This window comes from Dendropsophus ebraccatus, chromosome 8 (assembly GCF_027789765.1).
Source record: "Dendropsophus ebraccatus isolate aDenEbr1 chromosome 8, aDenEbr1.pat, whole genome shotgun sequence".
Taxonomy (NCBI): Eukaryota; Metazoa; Chordata; class Amphibia; order Anura; family Hylidae; genus Dendropsophus; species Dendropsophus ebraccatus.
The window spans coordinates 63,496,952-63,517,124 of record NC_091461.1 but is presented as its reverse complement, the minus strand read 5'-3'; the positions used below and the strand labels follow the sequence as shown (position 1 = coordinate 63,517,124).

At 46.0% G+C, this 20,173-nt stretch overlaps 1 protein-coding gene across 2 annotated transcripts in view; it reads right to left on the bottom strand.

The window, feature by feature from the left end:
• Positions 1-13,161, bottom strand: part of CUEDC2 (CUE domain containing 2) — a 28,518-nt gene extending 15,357 nt beyond the window's left edge. The window contains exons 1-2 of one of the 2 annotated variants that reach the window (XM_069980568.1): positions 13,106-13,161; positions 681-772 (exon numbers count right to left, since the gene is read on the bottom strand). In XM_069980568.1, coding sequence (XP_069836669.1) covers positions 681-754 — 74 coding nt within the window. In that variant the 5' untranslated portion in view covers positions 755-772; positions 13,106-13,161. The other variant, XM_069980569.1, reaches the window with a different exon arrangement.
• Between the last annotated feature and the right edge of the window lie 7,012 nt (positions 13,162-20,173).

Genomic DNA, 20,173 nt, shown 5'->3' with positions numbered 1-20,173 from the left:
AAGATATTATACAGTCACCGTGTAATAATTCCATCAAAACCTCACACTTTGGGGCATATTTACTACTGCAAATGTGCCAGATTTCTAAGCTAATCTGTGCTAAAACACTGGATTATGTTTTTTAAGACATCTACACTTGTGAAGACACATATATTGCTACCAACATGCCATATTATAGGAGTTCTACAGGATTTAAAAACATGTCTGTAATCTTTGGAAAACTGTGTTACAGATTGTGTATAGTACTGAAGCTCAATCCCCCCTCACTTTAAAGCAGCTAAGATGCAATACCAGACACAACCTATAGACAGAACTGGCACTGTGTATAGCAGAATGTGTAACCACTTGTACAATAAAGTTTATGATGCTACAAAAGTGTACAAGCAGCTATATAACATTGTTAGCAGCTCAGATTCTCTTCCCTTTAAACTGTGTAACTTGCATTCACACACATTTTCACAATTCCACGTGGCAATTGTAAAAAGTGCACAGATAGGATGGAACATATCCAAACCCTAATCAATACATTCAGTACTCATTCTCCTTCTGTGGATATAGTGAACCAGTCCTACAACAGAGGGACATTGACAGGTGGTTATGGAAGTAAATGCTAAAACCCAAAAATAGGTTGGATATGTGCACAGCAGCTATGAAAGCCATCAATACAGTCTACAACTTACCTCAAATCAGCATTAGGTATATGGAACTGAATGAAAGCAGTGAGTGCATCTCGGATTATTTTCTCCAGTGTCATCCCCTCTATGATCTGCACCTAGAAATCAACAAGAATAGGATTTAGAGGGCACTTCAGATTGGGAGCGCAGCTGATGAGAAGTAAATATAGTCTTTACTGTTAGATCTTTCTGCTTGGAGACGAGACTAAAAAAAGCAGCAATTTGCTGTGTGCCAGTAGAGAGAACAACAACAGAAATAGACGAGAAGAAATAGCAGTTATACACAAAAATAAAGGATATGAAAGATACGCTGAACAATACATAGATGAATGAGGACTGTCTACACTGCCTGAAATGAATCAATGGCAACAAACTGGAATCAGGATTCAGAGACGCATCATTGTTAAGGAACAACTCTAGCTAAAAGTGACAACTACTTCTCAGCCAGAAATATACCCAGATTGTCACCCGGGTCTCCCTGAAAAAGGTTTCTAAAAGGTCATAGAAAGTGCCTTACTTAGCATATCTAGTAGCAAACAAAGCACGATGCTCTGTTCACATTATGGTCCTTTCCAACATGTTTTCATGCTGGCATAGTGAAGTCGTCTGCAATCTTATTCTTTCTGTAATGGTCCATGGAATATGTTCTGTTACACAATCTACCACAACTGTCATGGTTCTGGTCATAACATAAGCCACAACGTTATTGTATACAGAACCTAATGGTGGCTTCAAACATGAGATGAACATCTGTCTTCTGTACCTGATTATGGGGATGGTCCTCTTGCTTAATCTGCAATATGCCTTACAGCAGTCACATGTACACAGAAAACTGCAATCTGCAGCTGACCCACTAACTTCTACGGGAGAGTTGTTTCTAGGCATGGAGGGGAGCTATAGCTATCACTTCTTGTGAATCAACTGAACTCATCATATAAGATTCTCCTTTCTTTCTTTTTTCTTCTTCTTTTAATTGGAATCTTTTTTCCTCTGGTGAGATTGGGTGGTCACCAGTAAAATTTATGTTTAGATAATCGAATAACCCTCGAATAACACAGTAAAGAATGAGAGTGATAGCTCTGCATGACAACAGCACAGGTTAAACCCTATATTAGCCTAATAGCATTTTTAGTATACATGTATCACGTTTACAAAGGGAAGGGAGACGTGGTAGCCCGCCAGCAGAAATTTCCTTCCTACAACATACAATAATGTAGACATTTCTCCCAGAAAAGGAACACATATGTATCATCAGGCGGTAAAACAAGGAAACTGATGGTATATTTCATATCTGGTAGACATTTGCCAGTGAAGGACAGATTCTAAACCAATACATAAGAAAACAATTCCTCCGCTCGTCACAAGTTGGATGTAACATCAATCAGATCTGTGAAGCAGCAGAGGGATCAAAGTTACACATGACAGAAGCATTGAATTCCCAGTCTGATCAGTCATGGACTTGTGCAGCTTCACAATTCTGTCTGGAGCGGCTATTAGACTGACTGGTATTCAATGCAGTAATTAATACCGATCCAGTCCTGTATAGTGATGAAGAAAGCCGCTCAATGCACAGGACTTCTAAATGGGACCGTGCCCCGACAGCTGGCGCTTCAATACAACACTAGGAGCTAGAAATGGGGATGGGAGGCATATAAGAGTATCACAATATAGAAGGTTGGGAATGACTGTAATACGAGAGAAAAAAAATTCATAAAACGTTTGTTACATCTTTACAGTTTTTCACCTATAATATCTGAAACAAATGTCTGAATATTATATGCCCTGGAATCATACATTACATATCTGAGCAGCCGTCTGTATACAGAAGCGATCAGTCACAAGTCCACATAGAGAAATTATACAACGCTGTCACATGAGTATACAGCAGCCATGGAGCTGGGGAAATCTTTGCTTGGTGTGCATGTCAGCAACAACATACAGTATAGTAAGCCACCTCACGTCCTGGCACTACGTACTATGGCCAGTACCTTTATAATGCCAGCGGCCACTGAAAGCTTCCTTCGGCTCTTCTCCCTCCCTATTCATTAGCTACAGCAGGCCTTCACTGGTACCCTTAAAATAGTATGAGTAGCACCCTTTAATAAAAAGTACCAGACAGAACTGAACTAGATAGAATTTTTTTTCATCACTAAATAAATGCACAATATGCTTAAAGGGGTACTCCAGGGGCAAAAAAAACTGTCAAATCAACTGCTATCAGAAAGTTATATAGATTTGTTATTTACTTCTATTTAAAAATCTCAAATCTTTCAGTACTTATCAGCTGCTGTATGTCCTGCAGGAAGTGGTGTATTCTTTCCAGTTTGATATAGTGCTCTCTGCTGCCACCTCTGTCTGTAACAGGAACTGTCCAGAGTGGTAGCAAATCCCCATAGAAAACTCTCCTACTCTGGGCAGTTGCTGACATAGACTGAGATGGCAGCAGAGAGCACTGTGTAAGACTGGAAATACTACACTCCTTCCTGCAGGACATACAGCAGCTGATAAGTACTGGAAGACCTGAGACTTTTACATAGAAACAAATTACAAATCTGTTGACTGGAAGATTTTTTTTTTCTTTACCAGAGTACCCTAATAATTGTTACAGATATAAGGCTTGAAAGGTTGCTGTAAACTGCAGGAGGGGCTATTGCTTTAAAACTTCCAGAACATAACCTGACATAACCAGGACATAACAGTTATAACTCTATCACAGGTTAGCACAGACCTCAAGGCAATTTAAGGGGTTATCAATCGAAAATCTTTCTTTCAAATCAACTGGTTTCAAAAAGTTATACAGATTTGTAATTTACGTATGTTTACGTACTTATCAGCTGCTGTATGTCCTGCAGGAAATGTTTTCTTTTCAGTCAGACACAGCGCTCTCTGCTACTGAATATGATATAGCAGCACAGGTAAAAAGTAGAAAAAATAGATTAGTGCACGCCTCACCAGACTGGGCTCAGTGTCCAGGATAATCCAATAAATTTGAAGGAGACAGCACTTTGCAGAGTGAAAAACGGTGACCTTTATTCACACCTCAATGTTGCGACGTTTCGGCTATACACAGTAGCTTAAGAAAGGCTACTTTGTATAGCCGAAACGTCGCAACATTGAGGTGTGAATAAAGCTCACTGTTTTCACTCTATAAAGTGCTGTCTCCTTCAAATTTACAGTGCTCTCTGCTGACATCTTTGGCCGAGACAGGAACTACCCAGATCAGCAGCAAATTCCAACAGAAAACCTCTCCTGCTCTGGACAGTTTCTGTCTGGGACAGAGGTGGCAGCAGAGAGCCCTGTGTCAGACTGAAAAGAAAACAACATTTCCTGCAGGACATACAGCAGCTGGGAAGTATGGGAAGACTTGAGATTTTAAATAGAAGCATATTACAAATCTATATAACTTTCTGAAACCAATTGATTTAAAATAAAAATATTTTCGCTAGATAACCCCTTTAACCTCATAGCACATGCGAATAACTAAGGGCCCTATTACATGGGATGGTTTTCGTGCAAAAAATCATTATATTGTTCAAATTTAAACAATAGTCGTTCTGCGTAATTGCAGGCAACAATCAAAAAATTGTTCGTATGTCATTGATTTAGATCTGAACCTAAAATTATTGTTATCGTTCGCTGTAATTTCTCATGCATTTGCTCAAAATCCGCATTTTTTCACATAATCGTTCGGTGTAATTGCAGATTGCTCATTGTTTTTGCTGGGATCAGAAGGAGTAAACGATTATGGTAATGATCGTAACTTAACTACCATCGTTCTGTGTAATATGGTGAACGATTTCAGGTTAATGTTAAACAATATAGTTTGCGATCGTTTATCGTTAGTCTTTAAAAAATTGCTCCGTGTAATAGGACCTTACTCTACCAGGCTGTCTGGTCCAACAATGACTGAACTCAACTGCAGCCTTCTCTTGCAGCACCCAAGCAGCCTTAGCGCTCTCAGTCTGACGTCTCTCCTAGTATCAGCAGACTCCCCAGAACTGAGCCCTTACTAGGCTGACAGAGTGCTCAATGACATCTCTACAATAACTACTGACATAGTTGTTTGCAAGTGACTCATATCTGCCCAGTATTCTACAGCTGCACTCTCTATCAGTTCACTGTCTCTCATCCATGCCCATATGCTGAGCAACCAACTACCTGACACTCATATTCCAGCCCAACACCCTCTCTGCAATAAACAAGCTGCTCTGACCTCTAGCTGACGGATCCTCTTGGGTGGACGGCCCCTTTGTTTAGTATATCTTGACTTTATCCAAACTAGGTTCCTAAGCATTAGAACATACCCTATGATAGCTTCTCTCGGTTCAGACTCAACCCCTTTGTCTCATGAGGCATTATGGGAAACATATGCTGCATTAGGAAACCATATTAGAGAGAACAGGAGTTGAAATGCTTTAAAGACTAAAACATACACAAGTGTCTCTTATTTCAAGGGTCCTGGTAGATACAGCTATGGGGTACAAACACACGCAGCAGATACGCAGCAGATTTGATACTGTGTTCAGTTATTTAGATCGAGCAGTAAATACGCAGCGTATATGCCGTGTATGTTTGTACCCTTAATCTGCTTTCCCAATGGCCAGGTCCATTCACAAGCTTCCAGTCCCCCTTCACTCAGTAAGCCTCACCATTTCCACGGGTGTCAGAGCCAGCCTTCCGCGTTCCTGAGCTTCACTGAATGCTAACAATGATGGGAAGAAATGATGAGGAGAAATGGGTCATTTGGGTAAACTAATTACCAAGGTGCCTAGGTTCTGCCTAGCCCCACTACACAAATAGCTCTCTCTATAATTATATATATATATATATATATATATATATATATATATATATATATATTAGGGCTGGGCGATTAATCGAATTAATTCGATTAATCGCCCAGACAGTTAGAATCGATTTGATTTTTTGTGAAAATCGTAAATTCGATTTTCACAAAAAATCATTGCGGGCGGCGCGGTAAAGTGTCGGGTCCGGAGAGAGTTGCAGGACGGCGCGGTGAGGTGCAGGGCCGGCGGTCAGGAGATGTGGTACCGGCGGCTCCAGCCTCTTCACAGAGCCGCGGCTGACCTCTCCCGCCCCTTACACGTTAGTGCCGCGCTGAGCTGCGTCCCGCTCTCTTCCTGTCACACGTGCAGGTCCTGTTCTGTGGAGGAGGCGGCAGGGATCGCAGCAGAAGGAGGGAACGTCGCTGCCCGCTGTACAGCTCCAGGACCCGCAGCGACGTTCTCTCCTTCTGCTGCGATCCCTGCCGCCTCCTCCACAGAACAGGACCTGCACGTGTGACAGGAAGAGAGCGGGACGCAGCTCAGCGCGGCACTAACGTGTAAGGGGCGGGAGAGGTCAGCCGCGGCTCTGTGAAGAGGCTGGAGCCGCCGGTACCACATCTCTCCTGACCGCCGGCCCTGCACCTCACCGCGCAGTCCTGACACTTTACCACGCCTGCCTAGTCCCCCTCAGCTGCCCCATACCCCCTCAGCTGCCCCATACCCCCTCAGTGTCCCCTCAGCTGCCCCATACCCCTGAGTGACCCCCAGCCTGCCCCATATCCCTCAGTGACCCCCAGCCTGCCCCATACCCCTCAGTGACCCCCAGCCTGCCCCATACCCCTCAGTGTCCCCTCAGCTGCCCCATACCCCTCAGTGACCCCCAGCCTGCCCCATACCCCTCAGTGACCCCCAGCCTGCCTCATACCCCTCAGTGACCCCCAGCCTGCCCCATACCCCTCAGTGACCCCCAGCCTGCCCCATACCCCTCAGTGACCCCCAGCCTGCCTCATACCCCTCAGTGACCCCCAGCCTGCCCCATACCCCTCAGTGTCCCCTCAGCTGCCCCATACCCCTCAGTGACCCCCAGCCTGCCCCATACCCCTCAGTGACCCCCAGCCTGCCCCATACCCCTCAGTGACCCCCAGCCTGCCTCATACCCCTCAGTGACCCTTAGCCTGCTTCATACCCCTCAGTGACCCCCAGCCTGCCTCATACCCCTCAGTGACCCCCAGCCTGCCCCATACCCCTCAGTGACCCTTAGCCTGCTTCATACCCCTCAGTGACCCCCAGCCTGCCTCATACCCCTCAGTGACCCCCAGCCTGCCCCATACCCCTCAGTGTCCCCTCAGCTGCCCCATACCCCTCAGTGACCCCCAGCCTGCCCCATACCCCTCAGTGACCCTTAGCCTGCTTCATACCCCTCAGTGACCCCCAGCCTGCCTCATACCCCTCAGTGACCCCCAGCCTGCCCCATACCCACTCAGTGACCCCCAGTCCACCCCATACCCCCTCAGTAGTACTACTACACCCATCATCTATAACTGTACTACTACCACACTCCTCATCTTTACCTGTACTATTACACCCCTTATCCACTATACCCTCACTACTACTCCCTACCTAGATGAAGGCACAAAGAAGATCGCCTATACTATATGGGGGCACAGAGTACATAGGGCACATATTTGGGAAAACTACTTATATGGGGCACACAATGTGTTTGTCTACTACATGGGGGCACAGGAGGAGCACTGTTACACTGGGAAACAATATAGTTGTCTCAAACGTCAATAAAATCGTATCTGATGCTGCAGGGAGAAAAATGTCCTATTTATTTAGCAAAAACAAAAAAATCGAGATTTAAATCGAGAATCGTCCAAAATTTTTTAAAAATCGAGATTTTATTTTTTGGCCATATCGCCCAGCCCTAATATATATATATATATATATATATATATATATATATATATATATATATATATATATATACACAGTAACACAACAATATGATAAGAGAAGAACACCGCGCGCCCCCACCCAACCACGCATGAGATTACCACCTGGCTGCATGCACCAACAAGATGTACCAGGAGATCGTTGCCGCATGCCCACAACCAAACAACCACCCACCCACGAGATTGCCATTCGGCCACCTGGGCCCACAAGATCGCCGCCACCTGCCAGCAACAGAACCGGGAGCAGATGCACCAAACTACTGAGCAGCCCCCGGGCAGGAAAGACCCAGAGGGCAATTACTGGAGAGCGGATGAAGACTCGTCAGGATGCCCCGCCCCTCCCCCACCATGCCTACCAGATAACTAATACTACTGCTCCTATCCCCAATACTGCTCCCACTACTATTGCTACTATCCCCAATACTGCTCCCACTACTATTGCTACTACCCCAAATACAGCTCCCACCGCTATTGCAACTACTATCCCCAATACTGCTCCCACTACTATTACTACTTCTCCCAATACTGGTCCCACTGCTATGGCCCAACTCCTGATACTACTCCTCCCAATACTGCTCCGACTATTTTTGCTGCTACTACTACTCCTGATACCAGTTCTCCCACTACCTCCCTCATCCCCTATGGCTCTACTATGACACCCATCATAATTAGCAAAAAAATAAATCAAGATTTTAATTGAGAAAATAAATTAAAAAAATATCGAGATTTTACTTTTTGGCCATATCGCCCAGCCCAAAGCAGCAGTATAAGACAATAGCGGCACACTGTAGAATAACCTCTTCAATGGTCACAGAGTACACTTAGTAGTGCTTAAAGGTAACCTGTCACCAGAGACGCAGGCACAGAGCCCGCCTGACCCCCGGTTCAGCCCCCGGATACTTACCCATTCCGATGAGTCCCGTTCCTGGAGCCAGTCCCGGGACGAAGATATGAGCGCCCGAAGCCATGCGTGCGCGCCGCTGAGGGAAGTCCGATGCCCTTAGAGAATGAATGGAGCCGTCATCGGACTTATCTTAGCGGCATGCGCGCATTGCTTCGGGCGCTGATATCTTCGTCCTGGGACCGGCTCCAGGAACGGCACTCGTCGGAAAGGGTAAGTATCTGGGGGCGTCAGGTGGGCTCTGTGCCTACGTCCTCGGTGACAGGTTCTCTTTCACATTCATCTCAATGGGACAGGTCATCTATCTACTATTGTCCATGTGGCTTGCCATGAAGTATGTCACTAAATGCAGTTAAAAACAGGAAAAGTAAACATAACATCTCTAGACTAGCTTCACTCGTCAGTCCCCATTAGCCAATCAGTGCTGCCTGTGCACTGATTGGCTGATGGGGACAGGCAGGAGGGAGCTTCACATGCAGCCGCGGCGCCGAGCAGGTAATGTATGCTCCGGGCGCAGGCTGTGGGCGGGGGTGTGTGTTAAAGAGGCGGGTCACATACTGGCAGCGGAATAAAAATTTCATTGTGGGTATGTGACCCATTCAACTTCACTGTGCCAGGATTTGCAGCGGATTTCGCTGCAAACTCGCAGTGTGAAATCCGCTGCGAATCGGGTATGTGTGAAGGTACCCTTATACAGACACTGCAGGGGAACTAGAAGCTGGTTAGACACCATATAACCTGCTGATTTGTCCCTACTGGACAGGAGTAGTGATGTCATGATACCAGAATTTTGAGTTCCATACCAATACCAACTTTTTTTTTCAATGCTCGATACCAATTCGATACTTAATAAATTTTATTTAAAAAACAAAACAAAACACAAGAATAGAGATGTGCCCGTATGGACCATATTACTTTAAAAATAAGGTTTGCATTATTTAAAATAAATGTTCTTAAAAAAATTGCCCTATTCTCACTTCTAACACTTTTTTATCTTTTAGCCTGCATGGCTGTGGGGTGATCTGTAGTTTTTAGTAGCACGTTTTTATGTGGTACTAAATTTGGTGGTTTCTCCGCTTGCACCATTTACCATGAGTGATCAGGAAGGTGATAATCTTATAATATGCACAAACACTTCAGCTATCAGGGCGATGATGGAGACTGTAGTCATGTAACACACACTTCAGCTATCAGGGATCAAGGGGGTTGTAGTCATGTAACACACTTCAGCTATCAGGGCGATGGTGGGGGTTGTAGTCATGTAACACACACTTCAGCTATCAGGGCGATGGTGGGGGTTGTAGTCATGTAAGACACACTTCAGCTATCAGGGATCAAGGGGGTTGTAGTCATGTAACACACACTTCAGCTATCAGGGATCAAGGGGGTTGTAGTCATGTAACACACACTTCAGCTATCAGGGATGATGGGGGTTGTAGTCATGTAACACACACTTCAGCTATCAGGGATGATGGGGGTTGTAGTCATGTAACACACACTTCAGCTATCAGGGATGATGGGGGTTGTAGTCATGTAACACACTTCAGCTATCAGGGATGATGGGGGTTGTAGTCATGTAACACACACTTCAGCTATCAGGGATGATGGGGGTTGTAGTCATGTAACACACACTTCAGCTATCAGGGATCAAGGGGGTTGTAGTCATGTAACACACACTTCAGCTATCAGGGCGATGGTGGGGGTTGTATTCATGTAACACACACTTCAGCTATCAGGGCGATGGTGGGGGTTGTAGTCAGGCAACACACACTTCAGCTATCAGGGATGATGGGAACTTGTAGTCATGTAACACACTTCAGCTATCAGGGATGATGGTGACTGTAATCATGTAACACACACTTCAGCTATCAGGGATGATGGGAACTTGTAGTCATGTAACACACTTCAGCTATCAGGGATGATGGGAACTTGTAGTCATGTAACACACTTCAGCTATCAGGGATGATGGGGGTTGTAGTCATGTAACACACACTTCAGCTATCAGGGATGATGGGGACTGTAATCATGTAACACACTTCAGCTATCAGGGATGATGGGAACTTGTAGTCATGTAACACACTTCAGCTATCAGGGCGATGGTGGGGGTTGTAGTCATGTAACACACTTCAGCTATCAGGGCAATGGTGGGGGTTGTAGTCATGTAACACACTTCAGCTATCAGGGATGATGGGGGCTGTAGTCATGTAACACACTTCAGCTATCACGGATGATGGGGGCTGTAGTCATGTAACACACTTCAGCTATCAGGGATGATGGGGGCTGTAGTTATGTAACACTTCAGCTATCAGGGCGATGGTGGGGGTTGTAGTCATGTAACACACTTCAGCTATCAGGGATGATGGGGGCTGTAGTCATGTAACACACACCAGCTATCAGGGATGATGAGGGCTGTAGTCATGTAACACACACCAGCTATCAGGGATGATGAGGGCTGTAGTCATGTAACACACTTCAGCTATCAGGGATGATGGGGGCTGTAGTCATGTAACACACACCAGCTATCAGGGATGATGAGGGTTGTAGTTGCACTATTCCAGCTGGATTCGGGCGGCAGAGTAATGTGCAGGCTACAGCCCCCCTTCCCTTCACAGTTGCAGCCGGGCCGACCTTTTGCTCACCCCCCACATTGCTGATGCCGGCTCGAGACTGTCCTGACGGCCCCCACCTCACAGCCATCCACCTCCTGTCAGATCTCCTCCTCGCCTCCCCCGGACCGTGCAGCTCTCAGCCTCTCTCTTTCCTCTCCTGCCGCCGACGCTGCTCTGTAATGCTATACTGACCCGGGTCCACTCATACCCCTCGGCTCTTGTCAGATACTCACCGGGACCAGCTCTGTCTCATGCCTGGTGCCTGTGGTGGGGGGAAGCTCATGCCGCTCCTCATTTTATTTTATAAGACCTCAGCACTATCGCAGCTGCCAACCCCGCTGTGGCACACATGTGTCCCCGGGTCAGCGGTGTCCCCCACGGCGATGTGAGAGGCAGGAGTGGTGGCGCGGTGCGTGGAAGATCGGGGTCCCAGGTCTGTGTCCGCAGGGGTGCCACAGAGAGAATATGACAGGCGCTCAGGTAGCCGCCTGTCATGTTCTCTGCACTATACTCTGTTAAACTATGCTATTTTGTAGTTTAACAAAGAATTGATACCAGGAAATCCTGGTACCGAACCGGTTTTTTGCCCCGAAAATCGATAGTAGTATCGATTTTTCAGTGCATCGTGCATCCCTAGACAGGAGACGCCAAGGAGGAAGGTATATGTCTTACCTTCCTCCTCAATCCAGTTCTGATGCAGTTAGGCTGCATTCCCACGTTCCGTGATCCTAACGGATCACGGACGTGGAATGTGTGTACCGGAATCCCCCCGCGCCCAGACAGCATCTGTAATTAGATGCTGGGAGCGGGGGAGACTGTATTCATAAGCGCTGCGCTGTAGTAACAGCACCGCGCGGCTGATTCATTAAAGCGCGGCGCTTATGAATACAGTCTCCCCCGCTCCCAGCGTCTAATTACAGATGCTGTCCGGGCGCGGGGGGACTCCGGTACATGCATTCCACGTCCGTGATCCGTCAGGATCACGGAACGTGGGAATGCAGCCTTAGTCTTTAGCTTCATGGCCCGGTCAGACCATTGAGAGGACAGTGCTCCTTACAGGTGCCCCAGTGCTTCTAATGGTCTCTTCAGACCGTGGAGCAAATGACTAAGGCCCTATTCACACATCCACAATTACGGACAGAAAATAGAATCAAGGGGGGAGATTTATCAAACATGGTGTAAAGTGAAACTGGCTCAGTTGCCCCTAGCAACCAATCAGATTCCACTTTTCATTCCTCACAGACTCTTTGGAAAATGAAAAGTAGAATCTGATTGGTTGCTAGGGGCAACTGAGCCAGCTTCACTTTACACCATGTTTGATAAATCTCCCCTAATGTATTTCAATGGCCCCATTTACACATCCGTAGTTGTGTACAGGGCTGTGATCCATACCGCAAAAAAGAAAAAAAGACAGGCCCTAGTGTGTACTGAAATTCCTCCACGGACACACCAATAGAACCCTATAGGATCCATATTTTTGCAGATGCGATCCACAAACTATATGGATCCGCAATCTGCAAATAGTGACTAGATTATTATTAACCACACTTTTTCATTTTTGCGGATTGGCAAAAACTACAGATTCAACATGGATGGAAATTTGTGGATTGCTGATAGAAAAATATAGCGGATTCAAATTTGTGGAGTGAAAAATATACTGAGGTGTGAATAGACACTAACTGCACCATAACGGCGCTGAGGGGGATGGTAAGAGACACTCATTCTCGTGCAGCAGGGACATTAGACCAATCTAACCTGCTTATAGTTCCCCTTTACAGCAAGGGCTGCACAGACATCGTCAATGATGCATGGGCACTGATGTCCGTGCATACTGCCAGGAGATGAGGGTAACAGCAGCCAGCACTGGTCACAGAGGCCTCTACCCAGCATGCCCCAGCACGCACCCCCTCAGGAACAGCTCTGACACATCACAGCCCACACAGCAAGCTGATCCTCATGTCCACTACACTAATGGTGTACACCGCCGGCACACGGCCTGCTATAGGATGGGATACTGATCAGCACAGGCAGCGTACATGCACACTATTCCCCCCGTGCACAGCACCAGTACAGACTTGCAGGCACGGTGCCCCGGGATAACGGGTTACACCGGCAGCCATGCCCTCCCAGGCCTCACGTACCAGAACAGTAAGAACAACCTGAGTTTGTTCAAACCTACCGCCCGAATCCAGTACACAGCAAAGGTGCAGCGTCGCGCCTCTCACTGACGTCACTTCCGGAAAGAGGAAAACATTCCAGCGACTGCATCCAGGCTCCGCCATGTTGGTTTTGGGCAATGCCAAGAAAATCCTCCTTCCCACGGCTGCTCTGGTAAGAAGATGCCTGCAGATGCATTAGTGTATACACCGTTATGTAGCGGTTACCGCGCGTATCGATTACATAACAATAAGGAAATACAGTGATATTGGGGGATTATCTGACGTCATGGGGCTCAAGTTCCGGGTCAGCAGGCAGCCAATCGGTACAATGGGCGGGGCTTGTTATGTTTACAAATAGTGTCTCTACTCACGTGATCCTAGCCTTCTGCGCCTCTTCCCGTATAGGTATAGGGTAATCAATGACCTGGATATTGTGACGCTATAAGGAAGCTGCAGCCACCTCAGGGGGCCCGGGGCCCGATCCGCCAAACGGGCCTCCGAGTGCTACGGATGCCCTGGCCGGGACTTTCACTGCGAACGCTGGCAGCTCAGTGCAGGGCTGTGATTGACAGGGTCAGTTTTGCAGCCTGTGGACATTTAAGTAGCAGAACTACAACCCCCATCATGCCCTATTGACTGTTTATAATAAGAGTTGAAGATCTGCAGCAGAATAGAGGTTGACACAGTATAGGAGGGGGAAGCTGTAACACAGTAGAACTACATCTCCCAGCATGGTGTGTGTGGTAATATACAGGACTACATCTCCCAGCATGCTGTGTGTGGTAATATACAGGACTACATCTCCCAGCATGGTGTGTGGTAATATACAGGACTACATCTCCCAGCATGGTGTGTGGTAATATACAGGACTACATCTCCCAGCATGGTGTGTGGTAATATACAGGACTACATCTCCCAGCATGTTGTGTGTGGTAATATACAGGACTACATCTCCCAGCATGGTGTGTGGGGTAATATACAGGACTACATCTCCCAGCATGGCGTGTGGTAATATACAGGACTACATCTCCCAGCATGGTGTGTGGTAATATACAGGACTACATCTCCCAGCATGCTGTGTGTGGTAATATACAGGACTACATCTCCCAGTATGGTGTGTGGTAATATACAGGACTACATCTCCCAGCATGCTGTGTGGTAATATACAGGACTACATCTCCCAGCATGCTGCGTGTGGTAATATACAGGACTACATCTCCCAGCATGCTGTGTGTGGTAATATACAGGACTACATCTCCCAGCATGCTGTGTGGTAATATACAGGACTACATCTCCCAGCATGCTGTGTGTGGTAATATACAGGACTACATCTCCCAGCATGCTGTGTGGTAATATACAGGACTACATCTCCCAGCATGCTGTGTGTGGTAATATACAGGACTACATCTCCCAGCATGATGTGTGGTAATATACAGGACTACATCTCCCAGCATGCTGTGTGGTAATATACAGGACTACATCTCCCAGCATGCTGCGTGTGGTAATATACAGGACTACATCTCCCAGCATGCTGTGTGGTAATATACAGGACTACATCTCCCAGCATGCTGCGTGTGGTAATATACAGGACTACATCTCCCAGCATGCTGTGTGTGGTAATATACAGGACTACATCTCCCAGCATGCTGTGTGGTAATATACAGGACTACATCTCCCAGCATGCTGTGTGGTAATATACAGGACTACATCTCCCAGCATGCTGCGTGTGGTAATATACAGGACTACATCTCCCAGCATGCTGTGTGTGGTAATATACAGGACTACATCTCCCAGCATGATGTGTGGTAATATACAGGACTACATCTCCCAGCATGCTGTGTGGTAATATACAGGACTACATCTCCCAGCATGATGTGCAGTAATATATAGGACTACATCTCCCAGCATGCTGTGTGTGGTAATATACAGGACTACATCTCCCAGCATGATGTGTGGTAATATACAGGACTACATCTCCCAGCATGGTGTGCGGTAATATGCAGGACTACATCTCCCAGTATGGTGTGTGTGGTAATATACAGGACTACATCTCCCAGTATGCAGTGTGGTAATATGCAGGACTACATCTCCCAGCATGGTGTGGGGTAATATACAGGACTACATCTCCCAGCATGATGTGTGGTAATATACAGGACTACATCTCCCAGCATGCTGTGTGGTAATATACAGGACTACATCTCCCAGCATGCTGTGTGTGGTAATATACAGGACTACATCTCCCAGCATGCTGTGTATGGTAATATACAGGACTACATCTCCCAGCATGCTGTGTATGGTAATATACAGGACTACATCTCCCAGCATGATGTGTGGTAATATACAGGACTACATCTCCCAGCATGATGTGTGCTAATATACAGGACTACATCTCCCAGCATTGTGTGTGGGGTAATATACAGGACTACATCCCCCAGCATGGTGTGTGTGGTAATATACAGGACTACATCTCCCAGCATGCTGTGTGTGGTAATATACAGGACTACATCTCCCAGCATGTTGTGTGTGGTAATATACAGGACTACATCTCCCAACATGGTGTGTGGTAATATACAGGACTACATCTCCCAGCATGCTGTGTATGGTAATATACAGGACTACATCTCCCAGCATGGTGTGTGGTAATATGCAGGACTACATCTCCCAGCATGCTGTGTGTGGTAATATACAGGACTACATCTCCCAGCATGATGTGTGGTAATATACAGGACTACATCTCCCAGCATGATGTGTATGGTAATATACAGGACTACATCTCCCAGCTAGGTGTGTGGTAATATACAGGACTACATCTCCCAGCATGGTGTGTGGTAATATACAGGACTACATCTCCCAGCATGGTGTGTGTGGTAATATACAGGACTACATCTCCCAGCATGGTGTGTGGTAATATACAGGACTACATCTTCCAGCATGGTGTGTATGGTAATATACAGGACTACATCTCCCAGCATGGTGTGTGGTAATATACAGGACTACATCTCCCAGCATGGTGTGTGTGGTAATATACAGGACTACATCTCCCAGCATGGCGTGTGTGTGGTAATATACAGGACTACATCTCCCAGCATGGTGTGTGTGTGGCAATATACAGGACTACATCTCCCAGCATGGTGTGTGTGTGGTAATATACAGGACTACATCTCCCAGCATGGTGTGTGTGTGGTAATATACAGGACTACATCTCCCAGCATGCTGTGTGTGGTAATATACAGGACTACATCTCCCAGCATGGTGTGTGGTAATATACAGGACTACATTTCCCAGCATGGGGTGTGGTAATCTATAGGACTACATCTCCCAGCATGGTGTGTGGTAATATACAGGACTACATCTCCCAGCGTGCTGTGTATGGTAATATACAGGACTACACCTCCCAGCATGGTGTGTGGTAATATGCAGGACTACATCTCCCAGCATGGTGTGTGGTAATATGCAGGACTACATCTCCCAGTATGCTGTGTGGTAATATACAGGACTACATCTCCCAGCATGATGTGTGGTAATAAACAGGACTACATCTCCCAGCATGATGTGTGGTAATATACAGGACTACATCTCCCAGCATGGTGTGTGGGGTAATATACAGGACTATATCTCCCAGCATGGTGTGTGAGGTAATATACAGGACTACATCTCTCAGCATGGTGTGTGGTAATACACAGGACTACATCTCCCAGCATGGTGTGTGGTAATATGTAGGACTACATCTCCCAGCATGCTGTGTGGTAATATACAGGACTACATCTCCCAGCATGGCGTGTGGTAATATACAGTACTACATCTCCCAGCATGCTGTGTATGGTAATATACAGGACTACACCTCCCAGCATGGTGTGTGGTAATATACAGGACTACATCTCCCAGCATGGTGTGTGGTAATATACAGGACTACATCTCCCAGCATGCTGTATGTGGTAATATACAGGACTACATCTCCCAGCATGGTGTGTGGGGTAATATGTAGGACTACATCTCCCAGCATTGTGTGTGTGGTAATATGCAGGACTACATCTCCCAGCATGCTGTGTGGTAATATACAGGACTACATCTCCCAGCATGGTGTGTGGGGTAATATACAGGACTACATCTCCCAGCATGGTGTGTGGGGTAATATACAGGACTACATCTCCCAGCATGCTGTGTGGTAATATACAGGACTACATCTCCCAGCATGGTGTGTGTGGTAATATACAGGACTACATTTCCCAGCATGGTGTGTATGGTAATATACAGGACTACATCTCCCAGCATGGTGTGTATGGTAATATACAGGACTACATCTCCCAGCATGGTGTGTGGTAATATGCAGGACTACATCTCCCAGCATGGTGTGTGGTAATATACAGGACTACATCTCCCAGCATGGTGTGTGGTAATATACAGGACTACATCTCCCAGCATGGTGTGTGGTAATATACAGGACTACATCTCCCAGCATGGTGTGTGGTAATATACAGGACTACATCTCCCAGCATGCTGTGTGTGGTAATATACAGGACTACATCTCCCAGCATGGTGTGTGGGGTAATATGTAGGACTACATCTCCCAGCATGCTGTGTGTGGTAATATACAGGACTACATCTCCCAGCATGGTGTGTGGGGTAATATGTAGGACTACATCTCCCAGCATTGTGTGTGTGGTAATATGTAGGACTACATCTCCCAGCATGGTGTGTGGGGTAATATGTAGGACTACATCTCCCAGCATGGTGTGTGGTAATATACAGGACTACATCTCCAAGCATGATGTGTGGTAATAAACAGGACTACTTCTCCCAGCATGATGTGTGGTAATATACAGGACTACATCTCCCAGCATGGTGTGTGGGGTAATATACAGGACTATATCTCCCAGCATGGTGTGTGAGGTAATATACAGGACTACATCTCTCAGCATGGTGTGTGGTAATACACAGGACTACATCTCCCAGCATGGTGTGTGGTAATATGTAGGACTACATCTCCCAGCATGCTGTGTGGTAATATACAGGACTACATCTCCCAGCATGGTGTGTGGTAATATACAGGACTACATCTCCCAGCATGGTGTGTGGTAATATACAGGACTACATCTCCCAGCATGGTGTGTGGGGTAATATGTAGGACTACATCTCCCAGCATTGTGTGTGTGGTAATATGTAGGACTACATCTCCCAGCATGGTGTGTGGTAATATACAGGACTACATCTCCCAGCATTGTGTGTGTGGTAATATACAGGACTACATCTCCCAGCATGGTGTGTGTGGTAATATGCAGGACTACATCTCCCAGCATGGTGTGTGGTAATATACAGGACTACATCTCCCAGCATGGTGTGTATGGTAATATGCAGGACTACATCTCCCAGCATGGTGTGTGGTAATATACAGGACTACATCTCCCAGCATGATGTGTGTGCTAATGTACAGGACTACATCTCCCAGCATGGTGTGTGGTAATATACAGGACTACATCTCCCAGCATGATGTGTGTGCTAATGTACAGGACTACATCTCCCAGCATGCTGTCTGTGTGGTAATATACAGGGCTACATCACATAATAGGAGTTGTATTTCTGCAACAGACAGGATGATAACATGGTATACGAATGGGAGAAGGTGGCACAGTACACTAGCGGACATGTGGGTACATGTGCATATGTAGGGCTCACAACACACTGCCACCATATACATGTCTATCTTGGCTGCCACATTGCTCCTTCATTCTCGCAGCTTCCTGGCACTCAAGTGATACGCTGGGCCAGGTGAGTATGTTGGGGGTCAATGTCTTCTTTTGGAGGATTACATATAGGAATTACATAATGACAAGTAAAGGATTAGGGTATGTCAGGAGTGTGAGAGAGCTGGGTGACTTCGCAGTACAGGGCTATCTGGCTGCCACTGGTCATATCTTATAGATGGGAATATACAAAAGCCATTGAGTATATTTTGGACACATCAATTTTTATTAAAAATAGTAACAACACCAGCATTGTCTAAGCAGCAGTTTTTAGCTGTTAACCTGCATTATTAAAGTCTTTTGCTCTGTAGTGAGTTATCTTTTTACAATTTTTTTTTTTTTTTTAAATCTTGTCTGATGACAAAACTAAAGACCAATTCTTACATGAAGTAAATAGCCATGACGTGGCTTCTTTGCTCCTAATAAATAAAATTTCATCCACAAACAAACCGCCAATAATATATTCCTTAAACATGCCCCTTGTTGTGACATTACATTCCTTTAAGGAAGACATTATGCGTACAAATCCAATGATTACATGTAAATGTTAACAGTATGAGTATGTAAATGTAATCTGCTTTACGGCCACTAGGTGTCAACCTCTCCCTATTATAATGAATTTACCGTCAATAGCCATGCAATTGAAGGTGTACCTATTTTTTTATTTTTTATACAGTTGATGTATACATCTTTTCTTCTATTTCTCGGCAGTATGGTTATGCACTTTTGTCTATTGATGTGTGTTGTAAAGTACTTCTTGAGCTGAATTAAACCTGCTATATATACTCCAAAATCTGATATTTGGCATGTGATTTTCCTAGAGAAAATGATGGGCACATTAGATATTTATTTAAATGTTTATCATTGGCCAAATATGAATATACATTAACTTTCCAACAAAAATATGTATATTTATTCATTAGAAATCATTCATACTTATATTTTGCACTTAGGGGAAACACTTTTACATCTGTGAACTAGGATAAAACATGTTTAAGGCCCCCTTCACACGTCCGGAAAAACCATCCTAACCATTCCTATCAGGAAATCCGGACGGATTTCCGGACCCATAGACTTTCATTAGGCACGGACACCCTTCCGGATTTTTCCGGAAGGGTGTCCTTTCCGGAAAATAGAACCGGATTTTTTAGAACCGGTCCTATTTTCGTCCGGAATTCCGGCCCGGACGCCCCCATAGAAGTCTATGTAAGCGCCCGAGCTCCGGACGCTTTCCTGATGCATGTCAGGAAAGTGTCCGGATTCTGGACTCTGCGCACCCCCCACCCGTACCCCTCTACCCCAGAACTCACCGGCCTGCACCCGGCTCCCTCGGCTGCGCTGCTCCTG